The 25,578-nt window shown below is 54.2% G+C and overlaps 1 protein-coding gene and 1 long non-coding RNA gene across 2 annotated transcripts in view; one reads left to right on the top strand and one right to left on the bottom strand.

Moving 5' to 3' along the window:
* FAH (fumarylacetoacetate hydrolase) overlaps positions 1 to 3,910 on the top strand; it is a gene marked incomplete at its 5' end in the record, with an annotated part of 16,836 nt that extends 12,926 nt beyond the window's left edge. Inside the window, 3 exon segments of the mRNA XM_019640198.1 lie at positions 1,371 to 1,463; positions 2,127 to 2,244; positions 3,695 to 3,910. Coding sequence (XP_019495743.1) covers positions 1,371 to 1,463; positions 2,127 to 2,244; positions 3,695 to 3,774 — 291 coding nt within the window.
* A 2,530-nt stretch (positions 3,911 to 6,440) lies between these two features.
* LOC109381386 (uncharacterized) lies at positions 6,441 to 23,463 on the bottom strand. The gene is made up of 3 exons (XR_002123716.1): positions 22,826 to 23,463; positions 10,437 to 10,597; positions 6,441 to 9,970 (listed from the first exon to the last, which is right to left on the bottom strand). It is a non-coding gene; the product is annotated as an uncharacterized LOC109381386 (long non-coding RNA).
* Positions 23,464 to 25,578: the final 2,115 nt, after the last annotated feature.

Raw genomic sequence — 25,578 nt, 5'->3', positions numbered from 1 at the left:
AGGCTGTGGTCTCCGTCTTCTGTCAGGGGCTGGATGGGTCAGAGTAACTTGTTTATTTTTAAGCGAAACTCTAATTGAAGCACAGCCCACATAGATGAAAATGTGCAAATTATAAGTGTATGTACAGCTTAATGAATTTTCACAAAGTCAGCATCCCTGGGCAGCCAGCACCAAGATCTAGAAATGGGACATTTTCAGGACCTCCGCCGCCCCCGGGAGCCCCCTTCCAGTGATGTCATCAGCGCCCCCAATAAGGGCACCCTCTCTCCTGGCGCCTGCTTTTCCGTTTTATACAAATGGAATCATACACTGTATTCTCTTCCTTTGGCTTCTTGTGTTTTAACGTTGTGTTCGTGAGGTTCAACCATGTTGCCGTTTGTCCGATTCATTGTTCTCGTGCTGTATGAATGCTCCACGATTGACACGTGGGTTGTTTCCACTTTGGGCTGTTACCGAGTTACCAGGAACATTCTAGCCCCATCTTTCGGTGCACATGTGCACGTGTCTGTCGGGTGGGCACCTCGGAGCGGAATTGCTGGGTTACAGCGCATCGTGCCTACCCACTCCGCCCAGGGGAGCTCCCAGCCAGGTTTCCAAAGGGGTTGTGCAGTTTACACTCTCGCGAGCAGCATGGAAGCATTTCGGCTGCCCTGCATCCCGGTCAGCACGTAGTGGTGCTTGCCCTGTCATTTTGGCCATCCTGGGGGCTGTGATTTCATTTTGCATTTCTCTGACGACTGATACAGCCGGGCACCTTTTTTGTGTTTCCCGACCGTTGGCACACCCTCTGAATCAACGTGTTCCTGTTTGCTCTAGTTTCCGTCCTAGTTTACCTTTATTCTGGGCTCCTTGGGCTAATGAGAAAAAATAGGGGGGCCTCCCTGAAGGGTTTGGGCAAGAATCCTTTGCCTGGATGTGTAGCCCCAGGGGTGGAAGATCTAAGAAGCTGGGGGCGTGGGGAGGCTCGGGCGTATGTGCTTCTGAGCCTCTCGGGGGCACGCGGACCTGGTCCCTTTTCCCCACAGCCTGATCTTCCTTAGGGTTCCTTTGTTCCAAGGCCCAGGGTGTGAGAAACACAGCGAGGTTTTGCCCACAGGGGGCCTCTGCTGTGATGAGGGTGTTCGCAGGGCAGAGTGTAGTTATGGACAGATGAGCAGGCGTCACACTCAGGGTCTGAGCCGTGAGGACAGCTGCTCGGGGAAGGTGGGGATGGACTAGCAGGAGCAGAGAGGCTGGGACAGATGGGGACGGTCCCTGGGCAACTGCAGGAGGCTGGCTTGTCGTTGGCTGTAAGTGACCTGGAGGAGCCGGGTCGGGGAACCCGGGAGGCCTGTCCCCACCTCTGTGTCCGTCGCCCGCAGCACATGTATTGGACAATGCTGCAGCAGCTCACTCACCACTCTGTCAATGGCTGCAACCTGCGGCCCAGGGACCTCTTGGCTTCTGGAACCATCAGCGGGCCGGTGAGTGTCGGATTGCCTTGGGGAACTGCCCACTCAGATAGAGCTCCCCTTCTCCCCACACAGACCGTAGGGCACTCAGCCCACCCCCGAGAAGGGGTTCCAGCCCCAGGCAGGCATGTCTGACAGCTCTGTCCTACTCAGCTTCCTGCGTCTCTGTGCACAAGGGGCTTCCTTTCCAAACTCAGCTAGAGGCCGGCATAAGTGGGAGGCAGCATCTGTCTTCCAAGGGAGAGTCAGAATGACATGTGGGGATAGTCAGGAAACGGCCAGTGTGTGGTTGTCACCGCCTCACACTGCGCCCTCCCAGGTTGAGGTGGCCCCCCTGCTGTGGCCTTGCCCTCCCCCCTGTGCCACTGTCAGCCCGTGGCAGAATCTCAGAACCTTAAGAGATGATGATTTGGGGGTGTATATGCCCGTCACTTCCTGTGAGGTCCTGACTGCAGCCTGTTGTTCCGAGTGGGAGGGATCCGGCATTCCCCCAGCCCTGAACAAAGCGGGCAGGGTGCCGAGGCTCGAGCGCATGGACACGGTCTGTGAGGGGCTCCGGGGTACCCCACCCAAGCAAAGGGCTCCCCGGCCTTTCTGCACACTGTCTACACCGGAGTGGACAGCCTCACCAGCAGGTAAACGATGTGACGCTCTCTTCCCTTTCCTGTTATGAAGGAGCCAGAAAGCTTTGGCTCCATGTTGGAGCTGTCATGGAGGGGGACGAAGGCCATTGACCTGGGGAGCGGACAGAGCAGGAAGTTCCTGCTGGACGGGGATGAAGTCATCATAACAGGTGAGGGCAGCCAAGCCTGCGGCTTCATCTCCTTGCCTGTGTGCACTGTCCCGTCGCTGCACAGCCATCTGTCCTCCTCAGTCCCACTCTGGTCTTCCCAGGGCTACTCTGCTTGCTGTGTCTTTCACCCCAGCTACCGGGACTTTAAATTTCACTGTCCCAATACCACGGAAGTCCCGCTTTGTCCCCCTTCTCTCTGAGCGAAATGGTAAAATCATGGCAGGTTCCCATCATTCTGGGCTCTGCAGTGCAGATAGCCTGTGTCCAGGCATCTACTGCGCCGACTGTAAGCGGGGAGGCAGGGGCCAGCTTTGCCCACCAGGACGGCATGTGGGGAAGTGAGATGATGTAACTGGAATTTGCATGCGGGAAGCAGGCGGTGCTGTTCAGTGGGTGGTGGTGCTGGTGCAGCTCCAGGGCGGAAAGCAAGGATGAGGCTCCAACGCTATCACAGGGCTTCTTGGTCCCGCGCATGGCAGCATCGCTGAGCAGACGCAGCACACGCATCTCTCGCCTGGGTCTCCATGCCTTAGCGCGTGCCGTTTCCTCTGCCTGGCCTGCACTGTTCATCGTGTCCTCCTGGTGAACTCCTGACCACCCACCCACCCCTCAACTCCCAGCTCCAGTGTTCCTCCTTTCTGCTCCTGTGCCCTCCACGCTGCTCTCTCAGCCCTGCAAACATGTCTCTAATGCTTGTCTAGACAGGCTGGACCCTCCTCGTGGGGACGAGCTCCTCCCCCTTTCTGCCTGTCCGTCACTTTTGTGGAAATGGGTTGAATGAATGACAGTGACGTTTGTTGAACATCTGCTCTGTGAGAGAGAGCATGCTAGGGCTTCCCCCGACCCCGAGAGATAAGGATGGTTATTCCCGTTTGCAGGCGAGGGCCTGAGCTCAGAGGTGAGACTGGCTGCCCCCATCACCTTCTTACCATCGTTGTGATAACTGATATTTATTGAGCATTCGCCATGGGCCAGGTGCTGTTCTCGGGGTTTTCTGTCTGTTAATTTATATCATCTTTATGACACTCCCACGCCGTGGGTACTATTGTTAGACCCATTGCACAGATGAGGAAACTGAATTTAAGGGGTACCCAAGGTCATGGGGCCAGTAGGTGGAGGAGCCAGGCTTTGAACTCAGGCAGTCAGGCTTCAGGCTAATTAGCAGTCCTGGGATTTGAACCCAAACCCACGTGGGGAGCGTTGACCACCTGCCTGGAAAGTCATAGAGCACCCCTGGGGTGCTTCCGAGAGCCCCTGACTGTGGAGTGGGTCCTGCGGCTCTGCCCGGATTCTAGAGGGCTGTCCTTCTGTCCAAACTCCATGTCTGTCATTCTGGCGGCGCTTTACTGCTTCGGGCCTGGCTGTGTGACGACCAACACCACGGCTGCTGGGACGTTGATTCCTGCGAGCCCGGAGGCCTCCTGCTGACCCCTGTCCCCCTCTGTTCCAGGATACTGCCAGGGAGACGGTTACCGCGTCGGCTTTGGCCAGTGTGCCGGGAAAGTGCTGCCTGCCCTCTCACCAGCGTGACATTGTCTCTGCTCTCCTGGGAACAGGGGGCTGGGCCCCCACCCGCCCCTGGGGACCAGGGAACCCCTCTGTGGCTGTAGGCCGGTCTTCCGACTATAATAAATAAAGCCCTGTGGTCTGTCTCCACTTTTGGAGCCCTGCACTGTCGTGGTGCGACGTCCCCTCATGTTCTTGAATTAACTCAGTTGGTCAAGGTGGTACCGCTTCCTTGGGAGACCGTCAACAATTTGTTTCCTCAGCTTTGTTAGTGAGGGTCTGGGTGGGGCCTCCCGTATCCCCTGGGATTGGAAAGAGAATCGCACCCCTGCTAGTCAGCCGGGGTCCACGGACAAGCAGAACCAATGGGGTGTGTACACAGAGAGAGGTTGAGTTTGAGGAACTGGCTCATGGGCTGGAGAGCCCTGCAGGTCCAGTCTGCAGGGCGGACGGCAGGCTGGAGACCAGGGAAGGGTTGCAGTGCGAGTCTGGGGTGGTCTGCTTCTTCCAGGGAGGAAGAGGACGCTAAGATCTGTTGGTGGGGAGGAACCCCAAGAGCCCTCTAGGTGGCCTGCCCATCCTGCCTGCTGTGTCCTGGGAGGGTGGCCTCTGTGGACGACACCACCCAGGCTCACTCCCTCCGGCTTCTGGTTGGGATGGGGCAGTGGGGGCTCAGGCAGGAGGGGAAAAGCCTCAGTGTTTTGTTTTCCTCACTCCATCCCTGCTGGGCTGTGATTTGGGGTGGCCGTGTCCCACTGTGTCCCCCTCCGTCTGGCCCAACAACCCTTGCTGGATTCTGGTACCTCTGTTTCCTCCCCACACAAGGGGTGGTCATGGGTTCTCGTTGTCATCGGTTCTGGACTATTCCCCATCCCTTTCTGGCTTTCTGAACCCTGGCTACACTTCTGAAAAGAGTCCCTAAATTAAACCCTTTTGAATTCACCCCCTAAGAATGTCCTTGCTTCCTGACTAAAAAAGCAGTTGGCACCAGGATTGGCCTCAGGAAACAGATTCTTAAAAGCAGGTTCTGGAATTGATTCTGTCACCTATTTGATGAGCGCAGAGGTACCCTCCTTGCTGAGGGAAGTGGGGCGCTAATAGCCTGAGGCATGTAGTGTTGTCACAATTATCAAAGTGTTGCCAGTGGTGGCAGAGGACGGAGTGCAGGCTGAGAGCCAGGCTTCAGGAGACAGTGGCTCTTAGGTGTCGTGGGAATATTGAAGATTTTACAGGTTCAAGGCGGACCGACTGCCGTTGCCCTCGACACACAGGGAAAGGGAAACTCCAGACCTAGAATTCATAAGCGAAGCCTCAGCTGGAGAGTCAGAGGCACATGTGCAGCGGTCAGAATGCTTCTCTTAGCAGCTGAACAGACATGGCTAAGGGTCTCGGCCGAGGTCTGGGTGGCTGGGCTGCTAGCCAGTAAGCTGTGTGTGAAGCTCTCTTCGCTAGGGTAAGGATGGTGGTTAAGAGGGACCCTGACCTGAGGATGGGGACACGTGGGCAGGCACAGATGAGGCTGACACCACTGAACCCAAGATTGCATTGGACCTTCCTGGTCAGTGGAAACAGCCCTTCACCCCTGTCTGAGGGAACCAGCCTCTGTCCTAAAACCTTTCAGTGACCACCTGGAGCAGGTGCAGGGTCCACCCTCCCACACACCTTAATGCCTCCAGGACCCTAAGAGTCAGATCCCAGCACCGGCCAGAGGGAAAAGTGCAAGGTCCCCGGCACCGACACTGCGCTTGGCTGTGTCCTCAGCCGTCCCCACTGTCCCCCGCCCCCCAAATCCTCTTGTCCTTGATGGCCATCAGCTAAGACCCTCCATCCCACCTGGGGTGTTTCTCTTTGGGACCTGGGTCAGCCAGTGTCCTAGCAGGGAAGACATGCCCCTCCCCCCACCCCAAAGTATGACTGAGGAGGGTTTAATGGGAGAATATTTACAGAGTTTGGAAGGCGCTAAGGGATAGCGAACCCCTGGGGACAGGTCACCATGTGAAGCCATTACCACCTCTACGTGAAGTGACAATGTGACCACAGGTGGATGATCAAAGCACCTGCCCCAGCTCCAGCCCAGCAGGGCCAAGGAGCACCTTGACCTCTGCCCCTGCCCTCTGGACACAGCCAGCCTGTCTTCGTGTTGTTTGAACAGAATGGCTGGGCCTGTGGGCGTGGACCCAGGAGCTCAGCTGAGCACCTTTTGGCAGACTGGGCCACAGAGGGCACTGCGTGTCCCCCGTCATCCACAGCAGGACCGGTCAGCAGCGAGGCCGCGGGGGCATGCAGCCGCACCAGTGGACACACAGGCTTTGCAATGCCCTCTGCCTGCTGTTTGCATGCAGCCCCTTTGGATCGAGCCAGCCTCTGGCATTTGGGGACAGCTTCATGGCAGAGGGACACATGGCTCTTTCAATTCAGTAAGGACATGCAGACATGCAAGCGACTCGCTGGGAAAAATGAAGTAGAGATGACAGGCCCTGATACCCCCCACATCCTATCCTGTCAGCCTATCTGAGCATCTGCAGGGTCACATTTGTCCTAGTGACTCATGCTCACCTCCTGCTTCTGCCGGGTCTGCGACCTCGCGTCCCTGGGACTGCTGTCCCTTTCCAGATTGCATCCCTTCACTTGCCCACCTCCCAGATGCCGTAAGCGTCCCCACATACCACTGCCACGAAGTGGATTGTGTATCAGACTTTACTGAGGGTCTGCATCAACAGAAGGGGCTGGACAGGGCACCGTGCAGGCAGCTTCTTAAAACTGGCCGCAGACACCACTGTCTGGACAGTCCATCATCCGTTCCCTGGGGCAGGGAGTCCCTTTGTGGCCACATTTTCCCTGAAGTCCTGGAGCATGGCCAACCTCCCAGGCCTCTCTGAGTGCTTTTCACTTCCTCTCTGCCAGCTTCCCGTCTGCTACAATTCTATTCATTTCTTTTGCTGGACAGTTTCTCTCTCCATCCACAGCCCCGAACTTCATGTCAGATAGCCAGAGGCTGGTGAAGGCGCTCTGGTCATAAAGGAACATCTCCCTCCTTGAGCAGCATATAAAGCATCAGCGGGGGCTTGAAATTCCAGTGGTACCCCCCCCCCAATACCATCGAATTCTTAGGTCTTTCTCCTCCTTGTGTCTCTTAGGTGGAGGGTGTGCGGCTTAAATACTTGTTCTCCATTGTGCTGAGCAGGCTCCCAGGGGTCAGCATATCCGTCTTTACCTTTCTTTTTCCTCTTGCTGCATGGATCATAGGAAAAATGACAGCAACCCAAGCACTTAGTAGGAGCCTGGATAATTATGCACGTGCTCTAGGCGGCATGGTTGATAACCCCTGAAATGATGACTGGGAAGACTGTAGCAGAAACACGCTTAGGATGTAATTTTAGGAGAAAGTATGTTTTAAATTATGTAACAGATAGCCTTTATGGGGGGAAAAAATCTTGCATATGGACAAGGATTTGAAGGGAACATACCAACACACAATGAAAATCACCGTTTTGTTGGAGACTTGGGTGGAGAGTGATTTTTAAATTTTCTGTCCTTTCCGAAGTGTTGTGTCCCCTTTCAACAACAGAAAAAGAGCGAAGATAGGGTGGGAGCCAATCTAGGTTTAGAAAGGAATTATCGGGACAATGGGACCCCAGGGCAGTGCCTCTCAGCCATTCGTGTGCATACAGATCACTTGGTGGGTCTTGCTGGTAGATTCTGGGCCCCACCCCAGAGATTCTGCTCCTCTAGGTCTGGAGTGGGGCCGTGATTTTGGATTTCCAACAAGCTCCTCAGTGTTGCAAATGCTGTTGGTCCTTCGTCACCATTTGAGCAGCGGGTCCGAGGGCATCCTGGTTTTCACTACTGAGAGTTCCAACGCATCTCCAGGTGAGGTCTTCAAGACCTCTCTCTCTGTCCCTTGGGATCTGCCACCAGCTGGTTGGGAGCTGGTTCTGATGTACAGACATTGTCACTCCACGCTGATGGGCTTTTCCCAGAAGTGCTCGGTATTTCTGAGGTAGGCTGCAGAGTGAAGGCTGCTGCGGGGCCTGAGGCAGTGCTCCAGGTCCCTGCTCTCGGTCCTTTCCTGATGCAGAGCCTCCAACGCATCTTGGTCCACTGCCTTTACCAGCTGTCCCTTTGTGACAGTGCTTTGGAAACCTGTTTCCCCAGTGGCCTGGGTTGGAGTGGGACCCATGGCTGGGACACAGGTTGGTGGGAAGGGAGTCTTGAGCTTCTTCACAGCTGCAGGTCTCTTCTGGCGGCCAGCAGGCCATGCCTTGGACGGGTGGGATGAATGCATTCAGAGGAAGGGGCATTCGGGCGGTCTTGTTTAACTTCAAAGTGTATATGAATACTGATGACAATGACAATTGCGTAAATTAATAGACACTGTATCCCTTGAGATCAGGTGCTGAGAGAGGTTGCTGTGAGCATTCCTCTGACTGGGGTCCTGGCTGGGAGGTTCGGCCTGTTGGAAGTAGCCTGTAGGAAACTGAGGACAACTAGGGTTCCAGGCTCTACGGTGGCGGGGGGGGGGCACCCAGAATCTCGGCTCCTCCCCTCTCAGACCCCTGGCTTCTGGAGTGTCAGAATCAAGAAAGGACACTAGGTTTGCCTGTGTTCTTTCATTTCATCCTCACAACCACCTTGTGAGGTAGATGTCATTCCCCCACTTGGCAGATGAGGAAATTGGGGCTCAGAGAAGGTGAGTGATTCTTGGGGGTCATATAGCAAGGAAGTAGAGGAGTTGGGACTTGGGGCCAGGCTTGTGGGCTCTGCTCTGACGTCATAGTAGGTGACGGGGTGAGAGGTGGGGTGGATCGTAGGGAAAAGAGGGCACAGGGAGTCCCCAGGAGACCCCTTCTCACCAGCTCAGTCCTCGCCCGCACCCACCTATGGCACATTTCATTTAAGCAGCCCCCTCCTGTCCTTTCATTCCCGTGAGGTCTACACACAATAGAACGGGCAGGGCTTTTCCTTCACGTGGTCATGTGAGGGAACTGAGACACCAAGAGGTGAAGGGACCTGCTCCCAGTCACACAGCCTTTGAGTGATTACAGGGCTAGAACCCTGGTCTCCCCATCCAATATGCATGTTATAGACTCTCAAGAGGTTACTGGGTGGAATAATTTTGTGCGAGGAAAAATGAGCAAAATCAATAAATGTGACCAAAGGAGATGATTATTAAGCTACGACCTAGCCACCTGGTGGGACTCTGTGTAGCCAGCCACGAGCAGGGACGGCCGTGAAGGGGGTCTGGCGGAATGCTGTACACGGATGATACAACATCGCGCATGCGTCGCGAACGTGACTATTTAAAAAAATATGTGTGAAAAAGGCTGGGAGAAAGTATTGCAGAATGGTGACTTCTGGGAGGTGGGATTATAAGTATTCTTTTCCCCCGTTTCCTTCTATTTTTCTGCATTTTCCCAAATTTCTAAAATGCTCATCTCATTTTTAACAGGAAAAATATACCCCTCTTGTTTAAAAAAATACGGCTGGGAAGCAGCCCTATGCCCTGTGTGAGATTTCTGGTGAGGCCCCTTCCATCTCCCTTCCGGCTTTGCCACCTGCTGCGCCAGTGGCCCATGGGGAGGCGGGGTCCGGTGGGACGCCTGTGCCGGGAACACCCAGGGCCAGCCCATGTGCTAGTTTGAATTTTAAGGGCAGGAGGTCTCCTCAGGACGAGACCACTGTGGTGTGATGGTGCGTGTCTGTGCTGGGGCCTGGGGAGGTGACCGCCCCATAGTCACAGTGGTTCCTGGACTGGCCATGGCAGGAACGCTCACAGCACCCCGAGCCTGTCACTCTGGTGCTCGTGGGAGAGGAAGCGAGGCCAAGTTGAACGTCCTCCCTACCCCCGGGGGCCTAGTTCGTTCCTCGTGTCTAGGGGCTGGCAGGCCGGTGGCGTATCCTGGGAGGCCGGGGGCGCATCCTGGCAGGTCGGTGGCGCATCCTGGCAGCCCTGCGACCACGCCTCAGTCATCCAGGTGCTGCTCTTCCCAGGTGGACGTGGGGATGGCGCTGTAAGGGTCCATGATGACCTTGGCACAGCGGATAATCATGACAATGAGGAAGAGACAGAGGAAGACAAAGCAGGCCAGGGTCAGTCCTTTGTCCACGTCCACGTAGACGGGCTCGGGCGTGGGCTCCTCCATCTCGCGGCGGCAGCGGCTGCGGCTGCGGCTGCGGGCTCCTCGTCCGGCTTGGGGTTGGCTGGTACCATCTTCCACCCCTGCGGAGAGCCATGCAGTAGGCAGGTAGGGCACCAACCTCCCTTCTTACCTGTCCCCCTGGAGTGACAGCTTGGTGCTCTCCTGCCCTCCACGGAACCACCATCACTATGACCAGCCCTGAATTCTTGGAACATTCTCACATCGAGTTAATTGTGTGATCCTCACAGCAGCCCTGGGGCCAAGTTAGCCAGGCATCATATGCCCATCATATAAATGTGGAAACTGAGACCCAGAAAGGGGCAGTGACTTACCCAAGGTCCCACATCCCAAACCCTAGGCCTCTGCATGCCTCCCCCTCCTCTGCCGGAAGCAGTGGGGACCCATGTGCCCTACCCACTCCGGAGCTGCAGAAGGACACCTGTGCAGGCTTTGGGCCGGCGGGTCCTGGAGTCTCTGTAACCACAGGGGACCATCCCCTCGCTCAGACCTCGTCTTCCTTCTCACCCATTCCCAGCGGGCACTGACCTGCTGGTCGGAGTGGTCACCACTTCACAAGGGCCACTGGGTGGGTTGGCAGCCTGGATCGGGTCGCTGCACGACAGATGGGGGGATGGCTGGGCATCGCAGCTGGGAGCCAGGAGAGCAGTGTGCTTTCACTCAGAGAGTGGGCACGGGCACCGACGGGGCTGAAACAGAGCAGGACAGCAGGAGGCAGTTACTTCCCAGGGCGCCCTTCCCCACAATGTCACCTGGCCTGGCAAGAAGGATTGGCCCGCACAGCTCCTCGCTGGGCACAGTGTGGCGAGCTGCCACGCTTCGTTCTAATGCTGCCCCTTCTTCCTCTCTCTCTGGTTAAAATGATAACGTTTAAACAAGGTTTTGATAAAACATGTAAAACATAAAATGCATCATCTGAACCACTTTTAAGTGTGCGGTTCAGTGGCATTAAGGGCACTCACGTTGTTGTACGGCCGTCACCACCGTCCATCTCCAGAACTTTCCACCTTGCAAAAGTAAAACCCAGTTCCCCCTTCCCCACCATTCTCCTTCCTGTCTCTATGAGTTTGACAACGCAGGGTCCCTGAGACAACTGAAATCATACAGTACTTGTCTGTTTGTGACTGGCTTATTTCAGCATAACGTCCTCAAGGTTCATCCATGTTGTGGCAGGTGTCAGAGCATCCTTCCTTTTTAAGGCTAATATTCCACTTGTATAGATGGACCACGTTTTGCTTATATAGTCCTTAGGTGATGGGCATGTGGGCTGTTTCCCCCTTTCGTGGATATGGGTGTACAGATATCTCTTTGAGACCCTGTTTCAACACTTTTGGGCACACATCTAGAAGTGGAACTGCTGGATCTTATGGTAATTCTATTTTTTAATTTTGCGAGGATTACATTGAACATTTTTGTATACACAGTTGTACACAGTTCAAACTTTTAAAAGTTGTAACAGTGAAAAGCAGTTTTATAACTGGATCCCCAGTGACCCAGCTCATCTCCAGAGACAACCACGGTTAAGAGGTCCTCACACATCCTTCTGATGTGTCTTATCTCTTCAGATTTTCCCTTCAGCTCTGCTTTTCAGTTGTGGAATTTCCATTTGATCCTTTAAAAAACGTTCCATGCCTCTAGAGAAAATTTCCACCTTGTTACCTATTTTCTTAAACGTATTAATCACAAATTTTTAAAGACCACATTTGAGAATCCCGATGTGTGGATTGTCGTCTGTGGGTCTGCTTCTATTGCTGATTCTTTTTTTTTTTTAAAGATTTTATTGGGGAATTGGAGGAGGGGAACAGTGTTGGGGAATTGGGGAGGGGGACCAGCCAAGTTGTTGTTCTACAATCTTCGTTGTGGAGGGCGCCAGTCACCATCTGGCTTCCTGTCGGCAGCACGTGGCCTCTAAGCCCAAGGTGCTGTGTTCAGTCTTAGTTGCGGGTGGGCGTAGCCACCGTCCCATGCGTTAGTCAGAACAACAGCCTTGTTGTTAAGAGCGCACACTCTATCCACTGAGCCATCCTGGTGGCAGCTCAGCTCAAGGTGCCGAGTTCCATCTTAGTTGTGGGTGGGCGTAGCCCACCATCGAACAGGCAATCTTGCTGTTACACCAGCTGAGCCATCCTGCCACCTGTTGGCAGGTCAGCGACAGCTCAGCTCAAGCTCAGTGTCACTGGCCCATGTGGGAATCAAACTGGCAGCCCTGTTGCTCAGAGCTCGCACTCTTAAGCCAACTCTTAACCAACTGAGCCACTTGGCCGGCCCTGATTCTTTTTCTTTTGATTCAATGTATTGATGCACCTGATAAAAACCTCTCTGGGATACTGGGCAGTTATATTGGCTCTGGATGGCGTTATCTTTGTAGAGAGGGTTTACCGCGTGCTCTGGTAAGCAGCTCGGGTTCAGGCAGGTCACCTGACCGAACATGGAGCTGAGCTCACTCAAAGTGGGCTCTGCTTCTTGTTAACAAGACTATAGCGCCTGTGTCTGCTGTGACAATGCCGCTGCGGTGTTGCTCTCCAGGGTTCTGAAGTGAGAACCCGGGATGTTTACTGGGGCCATTCCCTCTTGGCATGTCTTGAATTGTAGTTTTGCTCCTCGGTGCTTTGAGACAGATGAAAACCGTGTGAGGTAAACTACTCAGGATTATTCAGCAACTGCTGTTTGATTGTGTGCTGTACAACATGAGAGGATGAGACTGAAACATTGGTCGTTTGCCAATAGCCTTTAATGATTACGTGGAAGCCCAGGCCTGAAGAGGTGCACATACGTGTTTGGTCAAATTTCCGTTGCTCTTTTGCTTGGGGTTTTGCAGGATGTTTATTGTAGCATTGTGGTAACAGTGAAGAGCTGGGAACGAACTGAACATCTTGTCAATATGGAACGGTTCAAACAGCCATGGTGTATCTGTGTCATGGGGTACGCTGAAGTATGTTAACACACACACACACACACACACACACACACACACACACACCGTCTAGGAAATTTTGTTAAGTGGAAAAAATAAGTTGAGGAACAAAACTCCAAATGTGATGTGATTTCTGTAAAATACAAAGAAACTGTAAATTTCAGTATTGTACATTTGCATGTGCTGGGGTGGGAGATGAGTTTGCCCGACTCGCGGCCAGGTCAAGACTGGCTCCTGCTCTAACTGTTGGAGAAATTTAAGATGTCGCAAAGTACTAACGGTAACATCACAAGCGCCTGCACTTATGCTGTGCAGAATTTGCAATTGTTACCTGATCCTCTTTGCCTGGTCTTTCCCTCTTCCTTAACTGTATCCTCCTTCGGAACCCCACTTCCTCCCACCCTCGCCAGCAGTAGGAGTATCTGGAGGGTCGTCTGCCGCATCTGTCTCGCTGGGTTCCTTGGACCCTACTTTCAAAACATGGACCTTGTCCCCTTCCCTCCATTTCATAGATGAAGAGATCAGAACACAGGGGATAGAGGGGTTTTCTCCGTCTCAGAGCAACGGCGCAGCTGCGCTTGGAGCAAACCCATGTTTCTGACCCCAGCCTTTCGGCCTTGGGGCCTGTGGCAGCGGTCATTGGTGGCTCTCAGGGAAGCAGAAATGGGCTGGAGTTTCACAGCAGGACTCAGCCAGGCCTCTTAAACCCCGACTGTGAACTGCCAGGTCCAGGGTGTGCCATAAGTTCACATGGGATCCCCCCCGCAGATGGTAGAGTCTGACCCAGAGGGCCTGCCTGGGGACCCTCCCCTGTCTTGTCTGAGGCAAGGACAGGGTCCTAAAACCCGGTGGCCTACCCCAGAGGAAGATTATCAGTGTTTTCCAGATCTTGTGGCTGGGGCGGATGCCAAAACTTGGGAACTCAGAGAACAGATTCGCCTCCCCGCCCTCCAGACCGAGTGTGCTCATTAACCTTCACTACCAGGCGGGCACCGGTCCCCAGCTCCATTTCAAAGTGAGGACACGACACCCAGGAGGGGACGCAACACCAAACCTGGCTGCCGCTGCCCTGGGAACAAAGGGGCTGCCTTCCCGGCGGCCAGCCCAGCGGTCCCCCTCCCCCCGACAATGCCTGCATGATCCTGCAGCACTGAGACTGCACAGGCCACGTGCTCCATCTGCAGCTTCTTGAGGTGGCTGGACGTGAACTGGCTTCTGAGTCAGGGATGCTGGCCTATCTGGGCAAGTGAGTGACCCCCAAGGGAAATGGCTGCTGGGCCACGTGTGAAATGGCATGTGTGAAAGTGTGCAGTTTCAGAGCCAAGCAGACAAGGCCGTGAGGCAGAACATGCAACCTTTGTCACACACGGAGGCCAAGAGCCTGGACTTGTAAAAGGATGTCTTCTGTGACTACATATTGCAGCTTCCATCTGCCAGCCCTCGGCTTCTTTCAGCCCCCTCCTCCTCACTCTGGAAGGAGGCTGTGCGAAGCGTACGTGCCCATGGCTCTTGCCCTGCCAGCCGGAACAGAGATCGGTCACCACAGCCAGCAGGGCCTGGCCTTGCAAGTCACCAGGGCTGCCACGGGGGCCTGGCCATCAGGGGCTGCTGTAAGCCATTCCAGGCTGGTTGATGCAGTTAGATTTCTACAAGGTGCGGTGGGCGTTACACGGCAGACAGTGGCCACACGCGTGGAGCCACGACACGTGGCCACCCAGGGAATGCCCTCTGCCTGCTGTCACCTGGGCCTGTTCTCTGGACCAGGCCCAGGAGTCCTAAAAGGGGAGACATGGGGAGCCTTTTGGGGGGGTGAGTGTGAAGGGCGAGGGTGGGTGGAATCCTAGAAGGCAGAGTCTTCACAGCGGCAGCAAACGCCTTGGACAAGAGGCCAGAGCTGTTCTCTAGGACGAGGCGGTAGTGACGGTGTTGTCACCTTCCTTCCTTTCCTGCAAAATTCTGGGTGCAGAAGCATCTCTGTCTTTGACCCCACGAGTGAATAGTGCCTCCCACCGGACAGCCAGCGAGACAGGTAGACGTGCAGACTTGGCGGTCTCAAACGAGCTCAGTCCACCAGTCACCAGGCTCCCTGTGATGATGGGGCAGTGACACCTGTCCCCCGGGGCTGTCAGCTCAGATGCAACAGTGAACATGGGCATCAGCGGGGAAGGCTGGGGAAGGCTTCTGGGGAAGGCAGTGGGCGCGGGAGGAGTCCGCTGCCCCAGGCCATCTGGACCGCGAGGCGGCGGGCTCCGCTGGGGTGTGCGCACTGCGCCAGGCCCAGCCGCCCCCGCTGTCCACCTCCTGTGCAGAGACTGTCACTCAGCACCTGGCTGAACGTCACATCCCAGTCACCACGGGTGCAGGAACGGGGAGATGGCTCAGTGCGTTATTATTAATTACCCTTCTGGCGTTTAGAGTCCTTGAAAGTGTCTGCTTGTTTTCTGCTGAACCTGAAGCCGCCGTGCTCATCCTCTGCCAATGCTTTCTCTCCTCTGAGCCCAGCAAGATCATCTGAGTCCAGACGAGGCCAGAGAGTGTGTATGCAAAGCCCCATGCTCAGGACTGCAGGGCTGGGCAGGCTGTGTCAGAGATCGGTAGACGCTGCAATCGTACTTTTCATTATTCTTGGTACGCCAAACCACCAGGCCGGGCAGCCCTGCGCTCTGCTCCTCAGGCACGCAGAGCCCACCCCAGCCTCCCAGGAGGACGTGCAGCTTGTAAGACGTCTGTTTCAGGATTCGTCAGGCATCAGCCTGGTTGAAGATTGGGCAGACGCTCTCCTGCGTCTGTGCACCAGAGACGGATGCAGGGGGACTGTGCACAGTTCTGGCCGTAAGAGAGAGTGAGCAAGACCCAGGCAGTGTCCCCTGCGATCCGAGCAAAGGTTACAAGTGACTAGGAACTGCGTTTCTAATAAGTTTCCTGGTGGCCCGGGGGCCCTGTGGGCTGGGTCTTCCCCGCAGACAAGAGCAAGTTCAGCGCCTGACGCTGTTAGGCACCTACCCCTTCGGATGCACATGTCATCTGTATTCCAGCAGCCTCCACAGAGACGGAGCGAGCGGAGGGCTGAGAGGAGGGGCTGGAGCAGGTCCCTGGGTTTGGAATCTCAGCCCAAATCCAATTTACTAGCAGTGCATTTTGGGTAAATTATTTAACCCCTCCAGGCCTCAGTTTCCACGGAGGTAAAATCGGGGTGACGATCAGGGCACCCAGCTCCTAGAGTCGGGTGGGGCTTAGAGGGGTGACGTCACACAGAGCACCGAGAACCATGCCCACACAGAGATGATGGCATGACCCCCAGTGCTGCGATTCTGTGCTGTCCAGGCAAGGCCTCGTGGCCCAGCTGTGTGGGGGACTCAGGCCACAGTGCCGCAGCCCCCCAGGCTGTGACCCCAGCCAATCTCTCCAGGTACATTGCCCGTGACAATCTTATGTTCCCCTGAGGACTGAAGAGGCCATTGTGGTTATTTATTTGTAAACAACTAACACTCATTTGTTTGGCTGAGGAACCTGGAGGGTAACTGGGCTCGGCGGGTGGGCCTCGCTCAGAGTTCTGACGCAGTTAGTCGGGTGGTGGCTGGGGCGGGAGGGGAAAGGCTCCTTCACTCGCATGTCTGGTGTTCATGCTGGGCAGATGCACACAGCTGGGGCTGGGACAGCGGGCTCCTCAGGCATCATCGTCCACACGTGGCCTCTCCACATGGCAGACCCCTGACACAGCAACTCAAGGGTCATGGAGTGAGAGTCCCAAGACAGACCAGCAATAGCCCCGTGGCCTTTCCTAACCCTGCCCCGGAAGTCACCAAGTGCCACTTCCACCTCATTTGTTTCTTTGAGGCAGCTACAAAGGCCCCCCCCCCCAGGTTCAAGGGGAGGGGACATGGACACCACCGCTCCCTGGGGTGAGTGTCAAAGAATTTGTGGACATATGAAATCACCTGAGGCTCTGTCCCTTCTGCCACGACCCACCCTCCCTGAAATGCCACCTGCCTGCCTCTGCGGCTGAAATTGCTCAGAGCCCACATCAAACTCACTCTCCACGATCTTTCCTTGTCCTGCACCCCTGCTGCCACTGACCACCACAACCTCCTGTGTTCAGGGTCACGGTTTACTCAGGTTCATTCTCACAAATTCTGGTTATGAAAACAAGCCAACAAACAGTAACACCACAGAGGTGTGTCGAGGGGAAAAACTGGAGGGCCCACTAAAATGACAGTATGGGCCTGGCATCGTAGCTACCTACTACATCCTTCTTTTACACGCTTCAATATTTCCCCAAGACATCTGGAAAGTACATCTATAACTTGAATAGTCAGAAAAAGATTTTTTTTCCCCCCAGAACAAGTACGTTTAAAAATAGATGGTAAATGTTTCTTGCTCTGAACCCAAATCTTAATAACTCAGCTAGTAAGCTATTAGCATCCTTGTTCTCCGGAGAAGCAAATTATCTGCAACTCCAAAGCTCACTCTATAAAAAAAGTGAAGAAAAAAAAAATACCGTGAGACAGATCCAGGGTGAACACAGAGACTCTTCCTGATGGATAGACAGAAATCGGAGCAGTTTGGGACGTTTGTGGTCAAGGAGTCGTGGTTAGAAGACACGCTTGCCTCAGACCTTGGGGCAAGGATGGGTTTTTCCCCACAGACGGGCTCTACCGTCTGTCCGTCCGTGATTTCCCGGGGCTGTGCCATGGAGACTGAAGCCACCAGCCTGGACAGCGGAGCTTTGGCTACAGGCAGGCTGACAGCCGGCTGCATCGTGACGCCTGTTGAGACGAGGATATTAGGGAGCGTCCTGTGTGAAGCCCCGGTGGGAGCTACTGTGTGTCTCGAGGTCTGAAGGAGAAACAGGGCGTTCGTCTGCCTGTCCAGACAGAATGAGCTGCGGACGCCGAGGGATTCGTCGGCGAAATCCAGCCAGCGTGCAGCCTGTTGTCATTCCCCAGGCAGGGTCGCTGGTTCTGAAGTGTACTGTGCCTGCCAGCCCCCTGGGAGCTGTTTACAGCGTGCGGTGCCAGTCCTGTGCCGGGAGGTCTGGTTCAGGGCTGCGGGGCTGGGCCTGAGTCTGCATGGCACCGCGAGCCTCCCCGGCCATCCTTCCAGGATTTCTCTGCTGCGTTCCTGCAGTGAGAGTTATGTGTTCACGGTCAGGCTCCGGCTCCACACACATTTCTCTGGGCCTGCTGTGTGAGAAGCAGGGACGTTGGTTAACGTCACAGCCTCCTCTGTAAGCTCCTCCGAAAACTTAGCAGGTCGGCGTGCGTCTCTCCACTGGACCCATGAGGAAGCTGTAGCTCGGAGCAGTGGGGTGACGAGCCGGTGGTCACACAGCTGTCAGAGGTAGAGGCCCCCGCGTGTCCCAGGGAGAATCGCTCCAAGGTTCTGTAACCTGTGGGGTGTCGAAGCCTAGTCACTCCTGCCACCATCCCTACGCCGTCCTGGCCACATTGCACATGTAGGAAGCCCTTCCCTTACATTGCCCCGCACCCCCCACCACCTGTGCGTCTGACATGCCTCTAGGAGGGGTAGCATTTGTCTGGTGAGTGGTCAAAGGGTCCCCTCCTTGGACTCACAGCTGGGGGACCCCCTCTGAAGAGCGTTGGTGGCACGGGGCAGGTGAGGAGCGGAGTGTAAGTGGGGAAGTCAATTCTGGAGAGTGGTCTGACCCCTGAAATACGGCACGCCTGCCCTCCCCACACTAATCTAGACCCCATTATCTTCCTCAGGAGTATCGTCAGACATCGGAGGAGGGACATTAGGAGACTTGGCTGTCACTGGGTGTGTGCATTGGTCAGCAGCAGCGTCCTCACTTGCGTGGGGACGTGGCCGCTGGGGAGAGGCAGGGCTTTCAAAGCTCGGCCTGCTTCCGGGGGCAGCGTGTCTCTGCTCTGCAGACACAGAATGAACCTGTGAACGTTTTAACTAGGACACAGGGAGGGGAGCATGTGCCGACTGGCACAGAACAGCTCGGCCTTGTGGTTGATGATATTGATGGAGCCCAGGTCACTCCCTGGCAGCCGAGTCCAGAATGTGCATTTGTCCATCCGTGGGCCCCAGTAGAAGAGCAGACCCCCCAAACGTTGGTTATTCGGAGAGGGGAACAAACTTTCCATGCGAGGGTCGTCTCAGAAGCTGAGCAGCCAGACTATTGATGGAGGTTTAGATGGCATGTCCCTCCGTGCTCTCCAGGGACCAGGTGTCGTGGCTGTCCCCAGACACGGGGCCTCATCGCTGTGCTGGGTGCCTGCAGCTTATTAGGAGGGACGTGCGGGAAAGGGGAGGGGGCCGTCACCCTACTCCTGGGACTTAAAGCTCCTCATCATCTTCCTGTCAGTAGCCAACTAAATAATGAAGGACTCTGTTGGCCCCCTCTGGCTCCGTGGGAAGGAGTGTCATGATTGACTAGCGATGTCTGCTCTGGGCGAGGGAGGGATCGTGTGCCATCTATCTGCAGTCTTCTAGAACACGGGAGCGCTGTCTGAGCCAAGGAGAAGTCAGTGTGGCCAGAGGGAGCAGGGCATGATGATAAAGGCCATACGCTTCCAGGCCACTTGTTAGCTGTCGATGCCAACGGCTGGGTGACAACCATGTCATCATGCGTGCCTCCTGTGGTCAACTTGTTATGGCCACCTGAGCATGAAAAGTCATGTCCGTGAAAAAACATGGTATTTCAGTCCCAGCGTCTGCCACAGGCCTGGACTGCAGCAGTGCTATCTTTCTGACCCTGCTGTCACCTCTAGGGGGACACAGGGTTTCTTTCCATCATGCCACCCCACGGGTAGGGATGAAATGCCCTTTGGGAGTCCCTGGGCTGCTCTGAGCTGAGGACTAGGAGTCCGATCGCTTAGAGGAAGGGCCTGACCTCCCTTCCTGGGTCACACACACCACTGAGGGTGTGAGAATATGGCCCAGGGTGGTGTTGCGGGCGGGCTGCCTTTTATATTAAAACAAAGCTGTGTTACGGAGTAGAATGAAATATTTAGAAATAATGTAAACAATAAAAACAATGTAAAGAATTTAAAAAGTTTTAAAAGCTCCCATAAGCACAGAGTACAAACATGAAATGTGTGCCCTGAGGCCAGTCAGCTACTGAGATTCCGGGGTCACGTTCTCTCTTTTGTCGTGTGGTCAGCAAGCGGGAAGGACCCGAGGAGAGAGGCTGGAGGCCAAAGCCGTTGGCACCAGATCTGTCCCCATCTAAGAGGACACTGTCCTTCTGTGTTGCCCTTGGAGTAAGTTTTCCAGGCACTCCACCTGGAGGGCTGGCAGCATCCCAGCCCTGGGCACAGCAGGTGCCCCCCGCCCCGGAATGTCCAGCCACAAGGGCAAGTGCTCGGGACAGGAACCCTGCAGTTGGGGGGGGGGGGTGAGGAGGGGACAGGAGCAGACTGCGAGAGGGAGGGACATGAGGACTTTGTAAACCACCCACTGTGTGCTCAGCTCTCTCATGTACGCAGCCGTCAGCCCAGCAAAGAAGGCATTCATTCCCTAGGTTTATAAACGGGGAACCTGAGCTCAGAAGGAGTTAGGGGCTCCCATGCAGAGAGAGACCAGTTACAGAAAGACCACTCCTGCAGCCCCAAACGTGAATTCTCTCCCTTCCCCTCAGCCTCTCAAAGTGGAATTGCTAATCATAGTTAAATGCAGCTTCCCTCCTGCCCTCCCACCTTTCTGTCTGTCTGTTTCTGAGAACTGACTTCTCCTCAGGTGACAGGTAGGTGCAGCACAGGTGATCAAATCCGGCGACCCGGGTTTGGGAGCTGCCAGCTCTCCTACCCTGAACTAACCTTGGGGTCATTCAAATTGCTTCTCTGATCATGAGTTTCCTCGTAAGAACATGGGGATAAGAATTGTGACCGGGGATTCAGTCACAGCCCGTATAAAAAGCTTATTACCACATAGTAAGTGACTGACACACGGAACGGACTTAGGCATCCATTCTCGCGGGGCTTACAGATGAGGGGACTGCAGCTCCAAAGGGCAACTCGCTTAAGGCCATCTGACCAGGGGCAGAGGCAGGACTAAGTGCTGATCTGCCGGCTGCTGCAAACGCCAGCGTTCTTCCTCCCCTGTGGGCACAAGCTCACCCACCAACTCTCACAGGGCTGGTCTTGCGTCGTCGAGAAACGCACCGCCTCCCCTTAGCCAGCTCCCTGATCCTAGGAAGGCTGTAGTGCACTTTAGGAATAGTTCCTTCCAAAACAATTGAAGTATTTGGAAACATCGGCACTCAATGTTTTAATGTGAACCTCGGTTATCTACGACATTCATGGCCGTGGACCAGTTCCACAGCATTCAATGCCAAGACTGAGTGCGTTATGGCCAGAGCTTGTTATAAGCACTGACCTCAGAGTCTTGGCACCTTGACAATTTTATAAACACCCTTCTTTCTATTGTGGCCGGACAGGATAATTTAAGGACATTTTCCTTAATATCATTTCATTTTCCATTTAAATCATGGAAACGCTGTCGAGTTTGAATGCTACGACACACGAACCACCTTAGGGCTGCAGATTTTGATCTGTGCTGGGACGGTGTGGCCTGGTCATCTAAATATCGCTTTGCAGAAAAATTAACTAGCAAGGCAGTATATTCAGAATGGCTGCCTGTTTCATCAACCCACAAAGGAAATAAACGGGAAAGATGGGGTCCTCTAAACCACTGTGTATGAACAGTTATTGAGCGTCTAGACAAACTGTTTTTCCCCCAAGCTAATTAACGTCCATGCTGTTTGAAAAGCTCCTTATTCCACCATAACCTGGTTTGTTTTAAATTTACATCTTCAGTGGCTAATGGCTAGAAATTTGCTGTGATGTTCTAGATGCATCTGAGTTCAGAGACACATTCCATTCCATGCATTCATTACTTGTAGGTCGTTCAGAAATAAAAAAAAATACAGCTGGAAAAAGCGATTGGGCAATTAATCGTTTGGAATGAGCATCTATGAATGCAAAGCTTACATAGAACAAACGAGCAGCCTGCCCCCAATTTCCCTTTTGGATAAATGTGAAGTCGTTGGTTTCAGAACCGTTTTTTTCTGGGCAAGTTTTTCTGCACAGTTTTCCCTCCGACGTGTCCTCAGAGGTGGTCCGTGTCTTAGGCTGAACCATCTGTGAAAATGTAGTCTTAAGCCAAATCCGATTTGTAAATCACATCCAAGGCCTTGGATGTTCGGCTTTATGATGTCCTGAACCCACTTGGAAGGTCCAAAGCCTCATGAGACCTTACTCAGCATCTAGTGAGAACCGCCTTGGTCTTTCCTAACTGTCTTTCCCTTTCAGAACTTCCCCTGTGGGCAACAGACTATTATAAAATTCAGTTCTATCACACGTTCCCCCAAATAGCAGCACCCAAGCAGGCCCTTACACTATTGGAAAGGTTGTGTTAAGCTTTTCGCCCCAGATCAGAACACAGCCCCAGCCGAGACCTGACATTTGGGAAGGCTGCCACCGAGAGAACTTTTTCCAGAAGCTACCTCAATGGTGACCTTCATTGGCTGCACAGAGAAATCGGTTCTGTCACTGCCAGCCACAGGAAGGGACTGCATTTTAAGCGCTGAACTTGACGAGACGGAATTTCTAACTTTGATTCAGTGTCAGCTCACGCTGCTCAGACCCCTCAGTGGCAGGGGGGGCGGAGCACCCCCAAATGGAGAGGCGATGGCAGAACAGCGAGCGTGACAGTGCCTGAACACAGCACCACACTCCCCAGGTGTAGCGATCCGGGGCGCTGCAGCGCGGGACGGCGCGGCTCCCCCAAGCAGCCCAGGGCTGCGGCGACCTGCTGGCCTTCCCCCCGACCCAGGCGCACCCGGGCGCAGCGCCACCGAGGAGGAGGGGTCCCAGCCTGGGTGGCCACGCGGGTTCCATCGTGGCGGCGGCGGGGAGCAACAGACCCCATGCCCGCGGTCGGGGTCCCCCTGTGCGCCGCCCTCGCAGCGCCGAGGATGCTGCGCCCCAGCCCGCAGACGCCTGGCGGGTTCCGGGCGCCCCCGCATCCTTACCTGGCGAGGCCGGTCCCCTGCGCTCTCGGGGCCCTGGCTGGCTGGCTGGCTGGCTGCCGCGCGCTGCTCGGCCGGGGTCGCAGGGGGTTGCGCACAGGGTGGGCGCGGGGCTGCCAGGGGCTGCCAGGCCCGGCTCGGCTCGGCGGGCAGCGGCCGGGCTGCGGCTGAGTCAGCGCCCCGGCGGTGCGGGCGAGCCGGGGCCAGCCGCCGAGAGGGGGCTCTGAGCGGAGCGGCGGCCGGCCTGGCATTTTAAAGGCGAGGCAGCTGGATGCCGTTCAAGCGGAAACGCAGGAGAAACTTCACCCCCGGGCAGAGCGTGGGCAGCGCGGGGAGGGGGCCGGGAGCCCCTCGCAGGCGCGCAGGCCAATCTGTGCTTTTCTGATGTGCTCTTGTAAAAGCAGTTCCCTTCAGAGGTTTCCTCCAAGGAAAAGCAGACGCCGCTCTCCAAGCCTCCGCCCGCATTATGCTCAATAGCGAGACAGACATTTCCACTAAGTTAGGAAAAGACCAGGAGGCCGCTTTGGGAAGTCTGGTCAGCGCAGCCAGACGAGGGAAGAAAACGGTGTCAGGGTGCTGAAGCCGCGCCTTTGTCAAACCAACACGCGCCTTTGCCTTTTTAAAAATCGGAAAGCAAGGGGAAGACGATTACTGTTTGCAGCAGATAAACATACAAAAGTCACAGTGTTCCTAGGCTTGCCGCCCCGTTAGAAATGTGAATGAAAAAAATCCCTTTGTCACTAACAGCAAAACCATAAATAAACAGGAATAAGCTTTCCAGGGAATATGCTCTACTCTGTAAAAAAAAAAAAAAAAAAAAAAAAAGAAAAAGAAAGAAAGAAAGAAAGAAAAATACTCCTCGTCTCTACAGGGGAGCTGATGAGGACTTAAATGGATGGAGACAGGACCCTTACACCCGGACAAGAAGGACCCTGTAACGGAATCAGCCTCTTCATCTGTAAACGCAGCAGTCTGCCTCGGATTCCAAGCAGAAGTTTCTTTTTACCCTGACACAGTGGTTCCAGGGCTCGTGTGGAATAATAACGAGCAAACAGTCAACAGACTGATGATTTAAGAGGAGTGTGAGGGGTGGTAGCCCACTGGATAGTAAAGTGAAGGACTTTTATGTATTCACACGTGGTGAATAAACACCACCTGAGTGCTTCATATGTGTCCGTGCATTTAATTCCTGTGTGACAGCTGTGTGACGCACATACTCAGACTGCTGTCACTTACAGGTAAAGAAACGCACATCACAGGCAAAGTCACACAGCTGGACGCGGGGGTCAGGTATGGGATGCAGGCATCTGTGCCCAAACCTTCGTCACTGACGCCGCCCACTGACCTTATCACAAAGCACTAGCAATCGAAACAGCATGTTACCAGCCCAGAGACGACAGACAGCTCAGCGCAGTAGGACCAAGAGCCCCCCATTAGAAGAACATAAGAAAGTGTGCTGTTTAAGAGCTTCTTCAAGTTCATAGAAGAGATGGATTTTCCCACAAAATGATTTTGGAATAACTGGACGGTAATCAGTGAGAGCTGATTGGCTACCCAGTTCCCCAGACCAAAATAAATTCCAAATCCATTGAATACTGAATGGCAAAGAGGGAAGCCAAAAAAAAAATAATTGGATGACTATTGGGTGAATATGTGTTATAATATAAACCTGGGATTGTGACAGTCGTTCTAAATACGTCGCGGAACCGTACAGGAAAAGACGGGCAGATCTGATTATAAAAAAACCTGAACAAGTTTAGTTATGAAAAGAGACACCATAAACATAGTTAAAAGGTAAATGACAAACTGGAAAAAAATATTTGCTATATGATTTATATTTATTTTTAAGTATTCAGGGAAAAAAAAAGAAAACATAATCTTGCGGGAGGGAGTCCCAATTTATGAATCAGTCCTTCAGCATCTTCTCAAGCTCGTTTCTCTCGGCACATTCTCAGCGCCCAGATCCCAGGCCTGGAGGTTCTTGCGAGTTCTCAGCCCTGGTCGGTCAATCCCAGGCTGCCGTGTTCACCTCCCGCCTGCCCCCTAGCGGAACGAGGAGGGCAGTGCGCAGGGCCAAGCCGCGGGGTGGGGGTCGGGGGGAGCCCCCGGCTGTGACAGGGCACTGAGAACCTGCTAAGTCCTAGCCATCCTCTTAGTCACGTTGTTAAGGGCTGAGAGGGCCTTGAAGGCCACCGGGAAGTTTCCTTTACTGTAAAGTTAAGATACACTGTACGTTTCTTAAACCCAGTTAGACATTATTTGACGTTTTCTGTATACTGGCAGCCTTAAAAAAAAAAATTTGGTTTGAACCCTTGTCAACAATGAGAGACCTTAGCAATTTATATTAATCAGTCATCAAGTATTCAGATATTCATGGAACACCCACTGGGTGCAAATATGAACAAGACATAAATTATGCAAATTAGACATTTCAGTCATTTAAAAATAATTTCGTACCCATATGGGCCCTGTTGTTTTAAGTTTCAACCAAATGATACAACTTGTCACTGGCCGTCATGCTGTTTCACTTCCCTGTGAGCTGCAGCAGCCAGGAGTTGTTTAAAGGGCAAGATGGGGCCTCCATCTGCTGGTGGGAGCCCCTGGCTCTCTCCATCTTCCTTCCTTCCTTCCTCCTTCCTTCTTTCCTTCCTTCCATCCTTTGATCCACCCATCCACCCATCCTTCCCTCCATCCATCCATCCATCCATCTATCCATCTTTCATCCATCATCCATCCCTCCATCCATCCCTCCATCC

The sequence above is a fragment of the Hipposideros armiger genome, unplaced genomic scaffold (assembly GCF_001890085.2).
Source record: "Hipposideros armiger isolate ML-2016 unplaced genomic scaffold, ASM189008v1 scaffold_48, whole genome shotgun sequence".
NCBI lineage: Eukaryota > Metazoa > Chordata > Mammalia > Chiroptera > Hipposideridae > Hipposideros > Hipposideros armiger.
This window is presented reverse-complemented; position numbering and strand designations above follow the sequence as displayed.